This window comes from Crocodylus porosus, unplaced genomic scaffold, assembly GCF_001723895.1.
Source record: "Crocodylus porosus isolate Cpor-Errol unplaced genomic scaffold, CroPor_comp1, whole genome shotgun sequence".
Lineage (NCBI taxonomy): Eukaryota > Metazoa > Chordata > Crocodylia > Crocodylidae > Crocodylus > Crocodylus porosus.
The window spans coordinates 12,909,760-12,929,845 of NW_017728922.1; the positions used below are offsets into that span (position 1 = coordinate 12,909,760).

Here is a 20,086-nt window from a genome sequence, read left to right on the forward strand (position 1 = left end):
TGTGACACAGAGACACGAAGTGAGCAAATGCTGTTGGAAAAATGGCGCCGATAGACTTGCTCGACGCAGGGTTGCCACAAACCTTCAATTTGTAAAAAACGCAATATCTGCGAAGTGCAATAAAGCGAAGCGCAATAGAATGAGGTATGCCTGTATATTAAGTGTCTGTACAAGGCCATAAACTCTTGTATTACTCTGCCTAGGGGGTCCCTGATGAATTAGATGCCTTTCCCCTATAATCTGTTGGAAGGGAAGAGTGTTTTTTTTTTTTCTTTCAGCCCTAATCCACTTGTTTGCTATAAGACAATCTAGGTATCTGTTGCTCTACTCATCCCATGGCTTTTAGTGGTGGTCAGTGCTGAACAGCTTCAGTGACAGCCTCTGTCATGTTCCTAATAAATCTTGTGAAACTGATATGAATCTGATCAGTTTCACCATGACTCACAGGATTCTAAGTTACAGTAGGGAATCTGGCCAAATCATTGTTCATTTTGCTTTCCTGTTGCAGACTAGGAGCAGAAGTCTGGGAGCAGAAGCTGAGACTGGGCTCCCCCCCCCCCCATGCAAACTCAGGAAGATGTAGCTTTTAGTTCTTTTCCCACTTACACTTGGAATGTTTCCCCAATAGAAGCTTTTTTTAAAGAAAATTCTGCAAAAATGTCATTCCCTCACTGGGATTACTGACTGGATAAATGAGGGTTGTGATTAGCCTGGCACATGGATAGTCTTTAGGTTTAATTAAATAGTTATTTTAGGTATCATCAAATTAATATGAAATGTTCCATACAAGGTGTGGAGTGTTGAAATTGTTTTCTTCAAAGACAAATTTTATTAAAAACAAGAAAGAAAAAAAAGAAAATGATTACAAGGACTCAGCGTTTGCATTGTCACTAACACTGCACTTTTGAATTGCCAATTGGGAAAAGAGAATTTTTTGTCCTTTTCACTGCTGTGTTGTTAATATGTATCTTATCATGAGCATGTTTGCTAGGGTTCTGAATGGAAAGAATCATGCCTAAACACCAGTCACAGCAAAAATCTCTGGAGGGAGTGGAATTATTTACATATAACTTTTTGTTTGATGAACACCAATAACCTTCTGCAACAGTTTGAGGTGTTGAGATGGTGACACCCTTACATGGAGCTCTTCCTCTTGCTAGCATGTTAGACAGAACGTGACTTTCTACTAAAAAATGTATGTCCAATGCCAGTTTTTAAGATGACAAAGCTAATTTTCTAAACCAGACTTCTACAGTTTTAGGCTTTCAAAGCTGATTGGTATTTTACCAGTGCTCTTGAGTGGGAAGGAGCAATAATGAGGAATCAATTTGAGCACTTTCTGTAGCAGTCTTCTGAGAATGCATGCCCTCCCTTTTTTGTGCACATATGAACTTCCTCCTAAGCTGTTGCTTTGTGCCATAAGCGGACAGAATAACATTTCCTGACAGCTCATTTCTCTTTCAGTTTTATTCTTTACAATGTGGAAAACTTCCAAGTCCAAAGTGGAAAGGTAAGTATTTTGTCTGCAGAATTGTACTGTAACTCACTCTAATAGGTTCTAGGTGTTCAAGGGTAACTTTTCAATTATAAGTACCTGAAAAGGAGAGGCCTGTTTTAACCTCCATAGCACCCTGGCTATAATTAAATTCCACAGGAGTATTATGGTGCTATTGCTGCATTTTCTGCCATGTCCCAGAGAGGCTGTCTTACCTTTAATACTAAGCGGAGAAAGTTCAGAACTGCAGTCTGACAGTATCATCTGACAAAAAGTGGATAGAGAATTTTGTTTGATACATTGAATGGCTGCTGCATGGTGATAACTTTTGTTTGCATCTGTGCTGGAATGGACTGAACCAGTGATCTGGAGATGATGATCTGTATCTCTTTACTAAGTCCCAGAACAGTTCATTCCTCTGTGGTACATCTACATGAGACATTTACTGCACAGTAGATTAACTAGCTGTGCAGTAAACATTGTGTGTCTACACATGTGCCCCTATTAGGCTGGATTAAACTAATTTACTCCATAGCAGGATAGTACTTATAAACGTTAGTAAGTTTTAATTTGTCTTGTCACATGATCAGAGCTGTAGCTGCTCTGGGTTTCCCTGAGGATGAGTGCCTTTCATTTCATCCGCTATAGGAGCCCTGTTTGTGATGGTTAAGATTAGGAGCTCTAGGACAAAAGAGAAAAAAGTTGGATGAGTAGTAAGTAAATAAATTGCAAGGAATCTAACTGGACAAAATCCTTTCCCTTTCCTTATATCCAGATCTTAATGGCTGTGTCTGTTTCTGTATAAAGTAAAATAACTGGACTTTTTATATGTAGAGTATTAGGTACCATTTAAATACACTCGTTCTATTGTTTCCAGGCTTGTCAGACTTGTACTTCGAATGCATAAATTGGACCTGCTGGTCCTTGAGCCTTTGTAGCATTGGACTAGAGAACTGTATTTTTAGAATTCTCCTCAGTGGCATAACATTTTTGTCACTTCAAAAAAAATTGCTGCAGTGGCTTTCAGTACACTAACAAAATAATAATTTCTTACCTATAACTACATTTCCAAATATGCAAGCTTAAAAATAGGTTCCTGAGGGTGGGGTTTTTCAAAAGCATGCAGGAATGGAGCAATAGAAGTCCTGTTAACCTCAAACTGCAAATCCTGACAGGAATCTAACCAGGGCAAAATAGTTCACCTTTCTTGACTTGCAGAACTTCATACATCAAGAAGTGGTCTTGGTTTAAAATACAGCCTGGGTTCTTTGCTTATCTATCTAATTTTAGGGTCTTTGATATTGTCACAGTAAGGGTGCTAATGAAGGCCTGGATTTATCTTTTGTAGTATAGCTGCCATTTCAAGCGTGAAACTCATGGTAGAAATTCTGTGAAAAAACTGAAATTCTGTTAACAATTGGAACACTTTAAAAAGTGCGAATAGTACCATTTAACTTAGGAACTGAAGACTGTGGATAGGGGAAAAAAACAAAGAACCAGCAAGGTGTAAATAAGACTTAGTTTAAAATATGAGGTTTTAATTATTTTTAATAACTTTTATATACTTTTCAAGAAATTTGAAGTGGGCAATCCAGATCTGTCTACTTCTGGGTGTTTTTGCCTTTTCATTGGTTTTGCTTTTCCTCTGGGGATTTAAGTTTTTTTTTTTTATCTTAATACTTAGAGATAAGAAGAAACTTATTCTCATTGAAACCAAAAAGAAAATCTTTTTTTATTTTTCTCTGGTAATGTAAATAGAATGCACAAGACTGTAAATATCAGTCCACAAGTCTGCATGGTGTTGATCAATGATTCTCAGGCTTGAAGATCAGTGGGCCACCTCACGATTTTCCCAAGCTCCCTTATCAAACTTGTAATTGGAGGGAAGGGGGCACCTGCTATGATCTGCAGACCAGCAGTTAACTGCTTACCATGGCCTCAGACTACCAGTGATTTATACGGCTGTTTGGAAACTACTGGATTAAAAAGGAGATGAGGTGACATTAACTTTAATTACAGATTAGAAGACCAGCCAATTGAATTAAAAGTCAACATTAAATGCATCTTTTCATATAAAAGTGCCTAATTCATGGCAATCAAGACTCATAGTAGAGGTGATATCTTTTATTAGACCAACTAGATTTTTGCAAAACAAATTCTGGGTACCTAAAAATCTGGATACGTGATTCATGGTAGAAAGTTTCACAAGTAACATTTTACTGTGCCAAAGAATTTTATGTAGCCCTGCTAAATTTTAGTATGAATTACAAAGAAATAGATAAAACTCTTGGAGTAGAGGTGATATCTTTTATTAGACCAACTAGATAGTTGCAAAAAAAATTCCTTTATTTGCAAGCTTTTGGGCTCAAACACCCTTTGTCAGGCAAAGTAGAATTCAAAGATTGTAAAATTTCTCCCAGGTAGAAACGAAATTTCATATTGCACAGGAGAACTAAAAGATGGCATGGTTCTCCTGGTTAGGAAAGTTCATTTATAAAAAAAAAAAAAGCTGCTCTGCAAGTATGCAAATTACACATAAACAACTCTGGAGCAGGCTGCTTACCTCAGGTGTCCTATGGCATGCAGGCTGCCGAATTTTTTTCTTAAGTTCACGTTGCACAGGAGAATTAAAAGATGGTATGGTTCTCCTTGGTGGTAAAGTTAATTTGTAAAAAAGCTGCTCAGTGAGTATATAAAATAGGTTCAAACAGACTGAGTGTCCAGTGTTCTTTCTTCTTAAGATGTATCCACTATGAAGTTATCCCATATTACAGTGGATAACACCTAAATTTTTCAGGTCGTAAGCCAAACCACAAACTGCTGTAAACATGTTAATGTATAATTGTGGAGATTCTGAAACGGTATATATCTTGATAGAGATTAGCTGTAAATGTTGATCTGTGTAACATTTCCTCAAAGTATATTCACTTTGGCTTAGCTTTCAGTAAAGATGATAGTCTTTAAACATTTTAAATAACCAAGCAGAAGCTCTGATGAAGGAGTCCCTCTCCGCTTAGGGAAAGAGACATTCTACTGGTCTAGGAAAGAGGAGATGGCTACTAACAGTTTTAGAAGTTTACATTTAAAAAAAAAAAAAAATCAATTCCTACATCAAAGATTCATCATTAGTATGATCTCTGAACAAACTTATAGTAAACTCTAAACCTGTCACAGATATTTTTCAGAGGAAGTGCTGTGTGTAAATGTCAGTGGAGCTGCAAGATTGGCTTGTCAGTAAATGCAAAACTGTTTGCTTCTGTACTGTACAAAGAAAATTCTGAAGCACTGCTGGCCTCGCCCTCCCCTCCCCCCCTCAGCCCTGCTCCCTGGAGGTGGTGGTGATGGTGTGGGGGAGTGAGACCAGTAGTGGGGTTGGGGAGGGGAGAAGCGGGCCTGGACCTGATGCGGTTGCGGGGAGGGGGGTGGGAGGAAGGAGTGGGCCTGGGCCTGATGGCGGGGGGCTGGGCCTGGGCCTGATGTGACAGAGGAGCAGGGCTGAACCCCAAATGGAGGGGGCAGAGGGAGGGAAGGCAGGGAATGGGTCTGGATGCGGGGAGGGGGGCAGACAGAGGACTCCATCCCCATCTACCCCCCCCACTGGTAATTCTTGATGTGCAGTTTGCTAGTATACCATACAGTTCTATTAAAATGGTAATGTCTCACACACCTTAATCCCCAAAGATATTTGTTTTAATAGGATCCACTATGCTGAATATTCTCAGAGGCATATGTCTGTCCCAAAAATTTTATAACCCAATGTGGCATCCTGTCCAAAATAATGAAAATATTCTAAGAAATTTGTGCATTGACTGGAGAAATCTAAATCTTCAGATGAATATTTGTGGGTACTCTAGCATCATGTTTTGCATCTTCCATAAAATAGGTCTGGATAGTTTAGAGAATAAATGTTTAAACATAATGCGTAGTTGCTGTTGGTTTTGCTTAAGCAATTCCATATCAATTAAAGCTGCGTATTAAATTATGTTGCCTGCTGCTGTAATTACTGTCTTGGAAATGGCAAAGGCATAATTAAATATGCAGATCCCAAGGGCTGCCTTTTTCATGGTTGCCTGATATGATAGCAATCTTCATAAACAAAAAAGATGGGCTGTTTCCCATTTTGACTTGAAATGCACCTTTATTTTGTGCGTAAACAAGAAGTAACAAAATAGGAAAAATTTATAGGCTTCTGTTTACATATTGGTAGGAAAGGGTGGAAGAATATTTTGTGAGAAGAGGAGCTACTGTCATTACTTTCAAATTAGGTATTTACATGTATGGTTTTGGCTTCCTTGTGAATTTTATAAAACTGGATTGCCTACCCAGGCAGCATATCGGATCTCAAGATGTAATGTGTATATAGCATGGATGATTGTGCAGGAAAAGGTTGTAGCATTACTCATCAGTTTTGAGAAGTAATTATTTTTGGTAAGAAAACAGAGATTAGCAGTTGCATATCAAAAACAGAATCATCATCCTGCCTGCGTGCTTCAGAGTAACTGTGTTGTGATCATGATAGCTACATGTGAAAAACTTGCTGCCACAGTATTAAAGTCTAGTTCGTTTCCTATTCTAAACAGACCATTTGGGGTTTTTCATCATGTTCTGTAAGTTTCTTGGGTGGTATGTAAAGAAGGCCTGAATGGCTTCCTTTCCCCACCATATCTCCCTCTGCTTGCCTTAACTCAGTTAAACATGACTTTCTAGTTTAAAGGCTGACTTGAGAGTAGCACCTAATATCCTTCCAGAAGGTTGAGTACACTTGTTTGTTCTTGAGCATGTAAAAACTATTTCATAATCAGAGAGCTGAGGAGCTGACTCCTGAACCACAAAATCCTTAAAATTAGCTTGGTGTGTAATAGTTAACAATCAAATTATAAATCATGTGAATAAAAATCACATACCTATATTTGATTTTATAAAGAATAAATTGAATTAAAATGTCTTGACAAAGAAAATAGGACTAAAAAGCTTTTCGTATCACAGCATTTCAATCTTGTTACAAAATTTTGTTTAAATTTTCTGTGGCTATCACAGAACTTTAAAAAAGGCAGATGGATTTTCAACCTTCATAGAGTTGTCATCTCAGTTTAGTTTTAGTAATGAGGTTTCTTTCATTTTCAACAGGTAGGAGATTCTTCAAATTATTGCATCATTTATTTTTATAGGCATATTTCAGACTGCTTTCTTCAGGTTTACTAACTAAGCAGAAATGGCTCTACCCGGGTCTTAGCTAAGAGACCATTAAACTCAGGTGCTGAAAGAAGTGTTGCCTGTAATTCCACCAATAGCAATGTCCCACCCTGATGTAATAAGGATACCAAGAGGTGCAAATGACTATATGTTTCCGTGTCATTTTTTGGCAAGAGTGGAAATGTTAGGAGTTGGGGAAGCAGGGCTAATATTTGGGCATGGATGGGACTGAGAACAGGACATTGAAAATTGACTTGGGGAACCCGGTGGAGAGAATTTAAGCATCAGCTAAAGGTTCGGTTTTGTTTTAGTTTGGTTTTAAGACATTGTACATGACATTTAATGTGAAGCCTGACATAGAGGTTTAAAATAGCAAGGGGGAAGATCCCAAAAAGTAACTGGAAACTAACATGGCCAGGTGCAATTTGAGTGATGTATGTTAAATACTTACCTCCACTGGATGAGGAAAATGGAAATAGCAAGATAAAGTTACCTCACATTCAATTCAGTTATACACAGTGGGACCACAAATCTTCTCTACTACTCATGTAACCTTAGTTCCATTCCTGCTAGTGTTCAGAAATACAAAGCATAAATAATCATTTTCTGCTCATCACACAACTTTCATTAAAATGTCTATAAACTTAATACCTTAAACCTCTTTGTGCAATGGCTGTAAAAACTGGCCAAGCAAATAGTTCTATATACACGTCACAATCAGCAATACTGAATGTTCTGTTTCTATTGGATTTTTCTCTAACCTCTCTCACCATAGTATACTAGCACTTCCAAGTACCATTTTTTTTTCCAAATCAGGTGATTTGATATTCTGAGTTAAATAAATAAAATGTGTGGTTGACTAGCTAGGAGCTCAGGCAAATTTGTTTTTACAAATAGGCTTTCAACAGGATGTGGGGAAAGGAGTTGGATTTTGGAATTATATAATTACTGTACCTCAACCAGTAGGCCATTTTGGATTGGATTCCTGCTGAGATTAGAGAAGTAATTCTCAACCAGGGTTTTGAGATCCTTTAAGTGTGCTGTCAGGTGACATGCAATATCACCACTTTTAGGTGTGCAAACATTGCACATGAATCGCAAAATCAACTCGGAGCTTTCAAATATTAACCCTTAGGGTCAAAAACATTTTGTCTTGTTACAGTCTTTCTGAGTTCTTTGGAGCAGAATTGCTTTATTATTTTTTGTAGCCAAGACATGAATTAAAATTAAGAGCTGGCATTTTTGAGGGGTGTCTTGTATCTAAAAAGGTTGAGAACTACTGGTTTAGAGACTTGAAGAAAAAGGGTGTTCATTGAGGACGTGTAACATGGGTCTGAGCTCAAAAGTTGAGCTGTATCTTGGAGCAAAGATGATTTTAAATAGCTGGGTTAGAATCTGTGTGTGGCCTAGTTATATTTCTTTAAGAAGATATTAAATGACTGGGACTCTTGTATATTGAAGAATCAGACCATTGCTCTTTGGAGGAAGTTGGAAAGTACGAAGGGCGGCTTACTTTTTATTTGAATGATGCCTCTCATCAGAGAGTTTGGCTTGTGTCTGTCAGACTAAGCACAGGCACATTTAGGAATAGCTAGAAAAGGACCCTGATGACTACTAACTGTCATAGTCATGCAGGAGCAAGGCGACATTTGCTTTTAACATAGCTATCTTGTGATGGGTACTTAAAATGATAGGTGTTTATGTGGCTAAGTGTGCAATACTTGTTTGGACCTTATTCTTTTTTATACTTGACCATTCTCACCTGTAATAAGCCCAGTTAGACTATAGTTTTATCTAAACTTGCAAGCACTTGAGTGTGGTATGGTTATTTTTAAACCTAATTTATATCTGTGTGTGGTGGATTCTCTGAACAGAAGTACCTAACAGTTTTGCCTTTTCCACAGGTCCAGTCAGTAACTTTGTTGTCTTATTGTGAATGGTATGTGTGGAGAAGGTGAAGTGCTTGGAATGTGAGCTATAAATGTTAATCTGGTTTGTATAACCAATTTCACAAGTTCTTTTTTCTCCCATCTCTGTCTTCAGGAATACATTTTACAGAATACTGATTATAAGTACCTTTCCCTTCTCTCTCCCCCATAAAAATCTTAAAAATTTCACTCAGATGTGGAGTCTATCTGTACTGGGACCTCCCACAGTCTCAACTTTTGTACTTGCAAGGATGTGGACAAATTGGAGAGAGTCCAGTGAAGGGCAACAAAAATGGTTATAGGGCTGGGAAACAGGATGTATGGCAGGAAGACAGGCTGAGGGAACTGGGTTTATTTAGTCTAGAGAAGAGAAGGCTGAAAAGGTATTTAATAGCAGCCTTCAACTACCTGAATGGGAGTTCAAAAGAGGATGGAGCTAGACTGTTCTCAGTGGTGGCAGATGACCGAACAAGGAGCAATGGTCTTAAGTTGCAGCGAGGGAAGTTTAGGTTAGATATTAGGAAAAGCTTTCTCACTAGGAGGGTAGTAAAACACTGGAACAGGTTACCCACAGATACTGTGGAATGCCCATCCTTGGCTGTCTTTAAGACCTAGCTAGCCAAACCTTGCCTGGGGTGATAGTTGGGGCTGGACCTGCTGTGAGCAGGGGGTTAGACCAGATGACCTCCTGATGTCCGTTCCAATCCTAATTTTTGGTATTTATAGTGCATTCAATTCTTTGGATCCTTTTCCTTGGTTATTTGATTCTCCTGTGAAAATAACTGCAATAACAGTTCAAGATCTTTATCTGTAGTTATTGATTTTTTTTTTTTCTATTTAGGGGGGAAAGCTTTCTTTTTCTAAAATTGAACCTGAAAACATGAATTCAGAGTAGACTTATTCAGAACAATACTGTACACTGAGTCTGTGCTACTGTCTGCTTTCTCTGCTCTTCCTGTAAAAGTGGCATGCTATTTATTACTCATCTGCCCAAATATTAATGGAGTAGAGTTAAGCAAATGTGAACAGTCATCATTACAAGACTGCATGCACTTAAAGAAATGGAGCTGCTATGTCAACATAAATGAAGCCATGTTACTTGAAGCAGTTATGGTAAAAGTTCTTCTGTTTAAAAATTCATTAGGAGTTGTCATGTGTACAGTTCCTTACACTTAAGGAAAGGGTAAAACATGTTGGTATGCATGGGATTTTTTTCCCACTCTCTCTAATGTCATATTCATAGTTTCATAGTTGGTAGGGTCAGAAGGGACCTGAGCAGATCATCAAGTCCGACCCCCTGCCATGGCAGGAAAGAGTACTGGGGTCAAACAATCCCAGCAAGATGTACATCTAGCCTCCTCTTAAACACCCCCAGGGTAGGAGCCAGCACCACTTTTCTTGGAAGTTGGTTCCAGATCCTAGCCGCCCTGACAGTGAAGTAGCGCCTGCTGATGTCTAGTCTGAATCTGCCCTCTGCCAGCTTGTGACCATTATTTCTAGTCACTCCTGGTAGTGCTCGGGGGAACAGGGACTCCCCCAATGCCTGCTGGTCCCCTCTGACTAGTTTATAACAGGCCCTAGATTCCCCCCTCAGCCTTCTCTTGTGGAGGCTGAACAGGTTCAGGTCCCTTAACCTCTCCTCATAGGGCCTGCCCTGCTGCCCCCGATCATACGAGTGGCCCCCCTCTGTACCCTCTCCATGTTGTCCACATTCCTCCTGAAGTGCGGCGTCCAGAACTGGATGCAGTACTCCCGACTGTGGCCTGACCAGTGTCGCATAGAAGGGGAGGATCACTTCCTTGGACCTCCTCGAGATGCATTTGTGGATGCATAACAAGGTGCGGTTGGCCTTCCTGACTGTGTCCCCACACTGTCGGCCCATGTTCATCTTGGCATCAGTAATGACTCCAAGATCCTTTTCTGCCTCTGCACTGATGAGAAGGGAGTTCCCCAGTCTGTAGGTATGGTACTGGTTCTTCTTCCCCAGGTGCAGCACCTTACACTTGTCAGTGTTGAAACCCATCCTGTTCTCATCTGCCCACCCCTGTAACCTGTCTAGGTCCGATTGCAGCCTATTCCTCCCTTCTAGCGTGCCCACTTCCCCCCGCATCTTAGTGTCCTCAGCAAATTTGAAGAGAGTGCTTTTTACCCCCTCATTCAAGTCACTGATGAAGATGTTGAACAGTGCGGGCCCGAGGACCGAGCCCTGCGGAATCCCACTGCCCACATCCCCCCAGGTTGAATAGGACCCATCTACCACCATTCTCTAGATGTGGCGCTCCAGCCAGTTAGTGACCCAATTGACTGTGTAGGTGTCGATGCCACAGTCCCCTAGTTTTTAATGAGAATAGGGTGAGAGACAGTGTTGAAAACTTTCCAAAAGTCCAGAAAGCCTATGTCCATTGCTACCCCTGCATCTAAGGATTTTGTGACCTGGTCATAGAAGGCCACCAGTTTGGTCTGACAGGACCTGCTTCTAATGAACCCATGTTGGTTGCCCCTAAGCATAACCTCCCCCCTGGCTCCTTGTGGACATGCGCCAGGATAATTCTCTCAAAAAGCTTACCCAGGATTGAGGTAAGACTAACTGGTCTAATAGTTTCCTGGGTCCTCCTTCCTCCCTTTTTTGAAAATGGGAGCCAGATTGGCCTTTTTCCAGTCCTCTGGCACCACGCCAGAGCACCATGAGTGCTTGTAAAGCTGTGCTAGTGTGGTCCTGCAATGACCTCTGCTAATTCCCTCAGCACTCTGGGGTGGAGATCATCCGGACCAGCTGATTTAAATACATCCAGTCCCTCCAGAAGTTCCCTGACTAGATCCTCACTGACCCTAGGTCTGGGTGTGCCTCCCCTGGGACCTACGGGGGTCCCGGTGGGGGGTGACCTGGTCCCTGCTCAAAAAAATTGAGGCAAAGAAGTCATTAAATAGGTTAGCTTTGTTGTCTGGTGCGATGACCAGATTTCCTAGTGTGTCTTGCAGAGTCCCCACTTTACCCAGTATACCTTCTTTTTGCCCCCTGTGTATTTAAAAAAGGACGGCTTGTTGTACTTGATCCAGGTAGCTAGTCCCAGTTCCATCTCTGCTTTGGCCTTCCTGACCACACCCCTACAGCCCTGAGCAACTGAGGTATAGTCCTCCCTGGTGATGGCCCCTCCCTTTCGTTGGCTGTATGCCTCCTTTTTAGCTAGGAGACATTCCTGTATGCTTTTGATGAGGCATGGGGGCTTTTGCGCCCTCTTGCCCCTTTGATCCTTGTTGGGATTACCTCCCTTTGGGCTTGGAGGATTGTATCCTTAAGGAACGACCACTTTTCTTGAACACCCGACTCCTCTCCCCTCCGGGACCTCACTGCCTCCCTAGCTATTCTCCTTACCTCATTGAAGTCCGCCCTCCTGAAGTCCAGGGTCATTGTATATTTAACTGCTCTTGCTCATTTAGAATTAATGTGCACTTTTAGACAGCCCAGCATATTTACTTTTGGTGCCTGAGCCTACAGCCTAATCATAACTGTGCAATTAGCATTTGTTATACCAAGACCTACATAAGGAGTGAGCAAAATAAGGACCATGGACGGGATCTGGCCCACCAATTGATTGGATCTGGCTCATGGAAGCCCCTGTGGTACTTCTCATGAGGCCAAGCCCTGCCTGGGGAAACCCACAGCACACTGCAGCTTCCCTGGAAGCTGCCTCTGGTGCTGCTGCAGCTGCCCAGGTACTGCTTGTTCTCCCCACCTCCAGTGGCTCCTCTTCCTGCTCCTGCTGCGGGGCTCCAGGCAGCAGGTAGCATGGGGAAGCAATGATGGCCATGGGAACACATGCCAGGGATCACACACCAAGCTGACGCCAGGCAGCTCCTGCCACACTCCCGGCTTCTTTCTACCCACTCAGCTGCCCTCAGATGGCTGCTCATTGCACTGGCCGGATGGACCAGATAGAAGGCAACCTGGAGTGGGAGCCCCATGCACTGATGCAGGAGTCCACATGCCTGCAGCTTCCCTGCCGCCTCACCCCCACCCCAACCCATCTTGTTGGGCATTTGCTGCTTGGTACGGGTCCCCATAGCTTCCCTGCTGCCCAAAACGGCACGGTAGGGGAAGGAGGAGGAGAAGGAAGAGCCTCTGGAGGCAGTGGGGAGCTGAGCAGTACCTGGACAGCTGTGGCAGCAGCCCCTCTGGGCAGCTGTGCATGCTGGCCAGGGCAGGAGCTGGGGCAGTGCAATATAGACTAGTGTAGGTTGGGTGGCAGTGTGGTGCAGGTTTCCCTGGATAGGAGTAGGCAGGGCTTGGCCCCATGCAGAATGCTTCTGGGGGCAACCATGGGCCAGATTGGGGGTGGGGAGCAGACCTCACTTGTACCACACCACCCAGGTAAACTCTGCTGCTTGCTTTCCCTGAGCAACTTATCTGCAAAGCTTTTGGTTACTGTTCTTAGATTTTATTTTTCCATAAATGGACATCAGGAACATGGATACTATTACATTTGTTTAGGTAGCAATGCACAACAGTAACAAATTTTAATTAAAGGAGAAAGAGAAGCAGAAGGTGTAATCAGTTAAATGAATTCAACAATGCATTGTAAATGACTTTTATTACAAGAATTGAATAGTTATTTTGGACACATCATGTAAATCTCTTTTGCTGTTGTTTTTGTTCAGCTGCCCTTCAAGCCCTAAAGCGCAAGAAAAGGTATGAGAAGCAGCTTGCACAGATAGATGGTACGTTATCGACAATTGAATTCCAGAGAGAAGCCCTTGAAAATGCCAACACCAATACTGAAGTACTCAAAAATATGGGCTTTGCTGCTAAAGCTATGAAAGCTGCTCATGATAACATGTAAGTACTTCCAGAAAGCAAACCTGTAGTTTTGGAAATCAAGGGTCCTATTCAATCTGATAAACGCTTTGTCTGAAATGACTGACTTCATTTTTTGTAGCGGTTCCAGGCAAAGCAGTAAAATCTTTCTATTTCTTTAGATACAGTGTTAGATTAAATTGCATATTGACCAAAATATAAAAGATTGGGATTTTTCAATCTGGAGATGTACCACAGGGTATGAAGTGATTGCTGACAAATACATTACTCTTTTGTTAAAACAGAAATTCTGTCAGTATCATCTAAAATGACTTCAAATATGTATTCTGTCACCATCCATATAATACCAGCAGAGACTTAAGTCACATTTAAAATAGTTCATAGCAATTCATCTCTTTCTTCTGTTCAGTATAATGCCAAATAAAAATTTTAGGGGTGCACCAATAAAGGTTTTCTTGGCCTATAGCTGATTATTAATGAGCCACATCGACTGATACCGATCTGGTAATTGATTTGGTTACCGTGATGCTGGAGGCTGCTGGAGCGAACAAAAAAAAAAAAAAGGGTTCATTTATGTCAGTACTTTAAAATGTACTGACATCAACCTTTTTGGTGGACTCCAGCAACTTTCAAAAATGGTGGCAGGAGCACGTGAGCTAAAACTTGCTGAACGAGCTTTAGTTCAAGTGCCATTGCCACCGTTTTTAAGCACAGGGACACTTAAGCAGAGCAGAGCTGAGTGGGGTGAGGTTGGATATGGACTGCCAGCTATGGGCTCAGGGCTCTCTGCTCTGTTGCCTTTGCTCCGGGGGCCCTGTACCAGCCATGCATCCCCTGGCTGCCCAGCAGTGGAGGGGACAACTTGCCACCCCCACTGCTGCCAGATGAGCAGTGAGTGTGCGGCCAGCATGGGAAAGGCAGCAGAGCAGAGAGCCGTGAGCCCACAGCAAGCAGCCCACATCCATCCTGCCACACATCTAGTGGGGCACATCCCTCCTCCCCTCAGGGGTTGCACACAGTGGCAGGGAGCTACGTCTCCCCCTGTCCCCTGGATGAGCCTCCTGTGGTTCTGTCCCTCTCCCCACCCCCGCACACCCCTTGCCATTTCCATAGACTTCTCTGCAGGGAGCTGCTGTCCTGCTGCCTGGCGGTTTTCTTGGCCACGTGCAAGCATGTGCCTCTGCATCTCACTCCCAGCAGCCCCAAGCAAGACCTCTTGCAGTTGGAATGCTTTCTTCATGGAAGGGGAAACCTGCTGTTTCTCAAGGGAACCCAGGCATCTGGGGGCCCTGGCCAGAAGGCACAATTAATTATGTTTATCAGAAAACATTATTGGCTACAATGGTCAAAAAAATCTAATAGCCGATAATGTAAATTTCCCTTTTATCGGTGCTGATCCAATATGTAGCTGATATACTGGTGCACCTCTTTAAAAAAAAAAAAAAAAAAAAAATTACATAAAGATTGAGAGTGTGTGTCAGTAATGGACAGTAAATGAAATTACAAAGATGTATTTGTTGCAAAACCAAATGTGTTAGATCCAGGAAAAATGAGAGTCAGAAATAAGAGAAGTCCCAGTATGTTCTGATGTGAAAATGCAGAATTAGGGCAAATAACCTTAACTCAGCCCTACAGTGACCCTAGTGAATAATCATATGATTGAGGCATTTTAATGTTTCTGAAAAATTCACGAAGAATTGTCAGCTTTCAGAAACTCTGGCAACCCCCCTTATTTTCAGTGAGAGTGAGGTCATATGCTGTTCTTTGTTAAAATGCCTTCCTTTTGTGTTTGTTCAGCTGCCCTTTTAGAGACAAAAGTCTCTAAAAACTAAAACCAAGCTGCTGTTGTGGAAGATGGCAGCTTCCTATGCTGTTTAGAAGTAGTGCCTGCCATTATCATTTATGTCTGCAAAGGGTAGAAGTAGCAGTTTATTGGCAGCAGCAAGTAGCAGCAGTTTTTGGCAGGGGGTAGGGAACAGAGATTGCTCGTGATGAAGTAACTGGCAAAAAGATCTGGATGGGGTTGAAAATAGGCACATCTGAAACGTCATCAAGAAGTGGCATTGCCACAAAGCCAGCAAATGTAACTTAATGGCTAGTGCCAGGCAAGTGAATGACTTAACCTTTTCCATATTTCTCCCTTCAGGGATATTGATAAAGTAGATGAGTTAATGCAGGACATTGCAGAACAGCAGGAATTGGCAGATGAGATTTCAACAGCTATTTCAAAACCTGTAGGGTTTGGTGAAGACTTTGATGAGGTAACTCAAGAATTACTTGCTTGATGTTTTAGATAAAACCCTTCTCTTAATGATCTGTGTGTTGACTATATCCAGATACAGTGCTGGGAGTTGGGTTTTTTTGTTTGTTTGTTTTTGGGGTTTTTTACATCTCAAAAGTAGGGGTGCACCAATAGAGAATTTTGCAGCTGATACTGATAGCTGATTTTTAAGGAGGCATATCGACTGATACCAATCCAATTTTTGAAACCTGGCCTGCAGCGTGGAGAGCTGCCTCAAGCTGGTAAGTCTGGTGTAGGGGGAGGAGGGGAGGGAAGGGGTGTGGGGGGTGCATATTAAGGCCCTTGTGGAGAGGGAGGACTGGGGCAGGGGCTGCAGCTTATCTGGGGGGCTTGGGGAGGGGTCAGCTCTCACTGCCATGTGCTGCTTGGCTGGGAGCTGCTGGTCCAGCGGCTTGTTCGGTACTCGCTTGCTTGTCCCACAGCTCCCACTGCTGGCTTGTCCCACAGCTCCCACTGCTGGCTTGTCCCACAGCTCATCTGGGAGGGCAGGGGGGGTGAGGGGCATGTGCCTCTGAATCTTCACAGGATGGGCTGGGGCCAGGGTTATGCCAAGCTCTTCTTGGCAGGGCTGTGCTGGGAGGGAGCTATAGGGAGGGGTGGGGAGAGGGAGCTGCAGCCATGAATTTGCTGAAGCCCCTTCTCAGCACCACAGCTGCCTGGCCTAGTGCAGCCCTGTCCCATCGGGAAGAGCGTGGTGTAGCTCTGGCACCAGCCTGTCCCACGCAGATCCAGGGGTACACACCCCTGCCCATGCCCTCCCAGATGAACGGTGAAAGCAGTGACAGGAGCTGTGGGACGATCAGGTGAGCACCAGCAACTGGACCAGCAGCTTCCAGCCAAGCGGTGCACAGTGAACAGAGATTTCACCCACCCCCTGGACAAGCTGCAGCTCCATGCCATGCCTGCCCCAGCCTGGCTGGGCAGTGCTTGCCCCTGCCCCAACGCCAGCCCCAGCCCCGCTTCTCCCTCCCTATGGGGGCGTTTATCTGCCCCCCACACCCCTTCACTTCTCCCTCCTGCCACACCAGACTTACCAGCTGGAGGCAACTCTCTACGTTGCCAGCCTGTGCTCCTCGGTGCCTGTGCTGTGCTGTGGCTGCACGAGTGCGTGGGCTTTTTATTGGCCTGATATGGCTGATTTCCCATATATTAAATTTTCTTTATATCAGTGTCAATCCGATATCGGACCGATGTATCTGTGCACCTCTACTCAGAACAGTGGTTCCGAACATTCTTAAAATTGAGGCATGCTTTGGAAAATTCAGGCTCTTAGTTTTCACTCTTTTTTTTGACTACAGGAAAATAATAAAGCAATGCTTCTCATGCAAAGAACTCAAAAGCCCACAACAGGTTAGAATGCTTTTATCACTGGATTCCTGTATGAAAACTCAGGTGTGCAAACGTGATTCATAAGATAAACGCAAACAGTACTAACATTGTGCAGCACCCTGGAAAGCATCTCAAGACACCCCAGTGCATTATGGCTCCCTGGTTGAGAATCACTATCCTAGAACCTGTAGATGGTCTCTTCCACCTCGCGGAAAACAAACAAACAGACAAACAACAACAAAAAATCCTGTACACTTATAGCTGCAAAATCTGAGACTGCAGAGCCCTGAAGTTTAAGAGTTTGAATGTTATGACTTAATTCATTAAGTTATCATTGCAATAATGTGCATATCTCAGTGTGCTTTCTTAATTTTGTGGTGCTTGTTGGCAAGCTAACCTGCATTAATTACTCTTTTTCTGTTTATCATATTAGGATGAACTGATGGCAGAATTAGAGGAACTAGAACAGGAAGAATTAGATAAAAATCTGCTGGAGATCAGTGGTCCTGAGACAGTACCACTACCAAATGTGCCCTCAATATCACTACCATCAAAGCCAGGTAAGTGTCTGCCTTTGTAATCAGTTGGTTCTCTAATCGGTGCATCCATTAGCTTGATTGCTTTTAATGCAAACTTGTCATTTGAGATTCTTGGTCGCAAGCAGCACACACAAGTCAGATAGACTTACTTCCTGAATTGGAAGCTACTTCTAGAGGTGTTTATTCACCGGGCATACCCTCTCTCTCATTAAATGTATGAAAAGTTAATAGTTGTAACAGTGCACTCTTAGTATAGCTATAGAGCATAAGTAAGGTTCATTGTAGAGATGTGTAAGGAGGAAATGATGGACTGGGGATCTTGTACCACTGTAACGGACTCACAAGGAAGTCACTTGCAAGGAATTTTGACAAAGTAAAGCATAGGTAAAAGTGATGAGAGACTTGAGTGTAAAGCAGCCCTTAGAATTTTGTGTCTCAGGCTGCTTTGAGTACTTCAGCTGAATCAGATTTCCATGACACCAGATGCTTAAATCTGTGCCTTGTCCTTATGTAAGACTGCTTTGGTCTTCTATAGATGACCTATCTGTTCTCATTTCTTATGGGGGTGAGGGAGGAGAACTTTTGACTCTCTTGACAACACAGGGGGTTGTACCTTGAGTCTAATACTCAAATGAGACAAGATCAGGCAAGCTGCAGTTGTGTGGGAGCACTGTCAGATTGATTGGGAAAGAAGGGTTATCTGGGCAACCAGCGAGGAAACTCCCTCAGCAATTAGTAGGGGTTTAAAATAAGCAGAAATGTTTGCTTGAGATATTTTAATACATCCACTCATCTTAGACAGAGATGAGAAGTCTTACCCCATAAAATCCATGCACCAAAGGGAATCTGTGAGAGCCAGAGTTAGGACTACAAAATTTCTGATTCCCTGCTTGGTTTGTCCTTCCCATCTATGCTGTATCCTGAAAGGTGTGCTCAAATCTGCTTATGCCCTATAGCTTCAACTTCTTAAATGTAAATAGGTGCTATAGTGGTTCATTAAAATATACCAGACAATCAAAATAAAAAGGTATTGGTATACACCAGTATGTTTACTTTTTAGTTAAACACCTAAAGTTGTTCCCTCTTGACTTTGTGCCTGCAAAGTACATGCTCCATGGAGCTTTTTAAGTAAGCGTATCTCGGTTTTACCATGCTCCTAGGTTTAGTTATGAGAAATATGTACTATACTGGTAAACGCATTTGATTAGCATGTGCATTTGCATTCTTTTCATCTGAGTGCCCCCTTCTCTCATTTAGGATGATGGTTTCAGGAAGTTTAAGCCAACTGCCTTTTAAAAAAAGTTAATGAGATCTGACGGGAACAACATACATTGTGTGTGGGGTTTTTTTCTCTGAGACCCATGCTTTGGGCATGTATGTAGAGTAACAGTCTAGAAGTACCTGTCCTAGAGTATCCATTCTTAACTTCATTTTCTTCTTACTTAGCAGCCAAGAAGAAAGAAGAGGAAGAGGAAAATGATATGAAAGAGCTAGAAGCTTGGGCTGGAAACATATAGTTACAGCAGCAGCTGGCTGGGAAAAAAAAAAGACTTTGGCCACCTGTCATAGTTGCACATGTGTTGGGAGAAAGCGTTAAGTGAAGTGTCTTTATCTCTTTCATTTTAACCCAAAGCAGTGGGGGCTGCATTGCTGTATTCTGCAAAGCATGGTCTGCACATAGGAAAAAAGGGGCATGAATGAAGCTGCCTGCAGTTTATAATGTTGAATATCTGTAAAATAAAATGTATTTGCAAAATCCAACATTCAGCTTTCAGGCTATGCTAATGCCACTGCTAAATTTTCATCCTCTTGAGTTTTGGCCACATTTAATCTCAAGATCTGAACTGCAATCTGTCATTTTAAATTGGTTAAAAATGTGTCTAGAAGTCTTGTAAGACATTTAAAAAAAGGAAAAGTCATAAGCCACTGTTGGCTTCTCAATATGTTTAGGTGTAAGAATGCATTAGATTTTTAGTTCTTTGCGAATTATATTTATAGTCATTGACTCTTGTGTGTTTACTTTCTATTTATCATTACAGTGATCTGTCACTTCCCATTTTAATTAGTGAAACTGATCTGAAATTGACAAATAGTATCTTGGAAGTAGGTGGGATTTGCACTTAAATTTCAGTTGTATATTTTTTTCTACATAGCACTATAGTGTTTATTGCTCTTTGTGATAATTGATAACCCATTCAGATACATGCACACACTTACTTTAATTATTAGATACAACTATGGTTTACACTGCATTAAATATCTTAATTTTCATACTGGGCTAATGTCTTCAATTAACTAATTTTATTAGATATACTGTAAATTATATTTTGCTTATTCTCAGTTTCTGTGCTTTTTGGTGTCAAGTGATCTTTGAGTATGCAATCATAGCTTTGCTAGGCTTTGCCACAGGTGTAGAATCAAGTAATGCAAGTAAACTCCAATCTCAGGTAAGCAATATTCTTGGACAGTTCCTATAACTCACTGTTT

The 20,086-nt window shown here is 42.1% G+C and overlaps 1 protein-coding gene across 2 annotated transcripts in view; it reads left to right on the top strand.

Annotated features, from left to right (window-relative positions):
- CHMP4B (charged multivesicular body protein 4B) overlaps positions 1-19,870 on the top strand; it is a 40,935-nt gene extending 21,065 nt beyond the window's left edge. Inside the window, exons 2-5 of one of the 2 annotated variants that reach the window (XM_019539720.1) lie at positions 13,273-13,450; positions 15,576-15,690; positions 17,494-17,620; positions 19,049-19,870. In XM_019539720.1, coding sequence (XP_019395265.1) covers positions 13,273-13,450; positions 15,576-15,690; positions 17,494-17,620; positions 19,049-19,116 — 488 coding nt within the window. In that variant the 3' untranslated portion in view covers positions 19,117-19,870. Of the gene's footprint in view, positions 1-13,272; positions 13,451-15,575; positions 15,691-17,493; positions 17,621-19,045 lie in introns of both variants that reach the window. The other variant, XM_019539719.1, reaches the window with a different exon arrangement.
- The last annotated feature ends 216 nt before the right edge of the window (positions 19,871-20,086 follow it).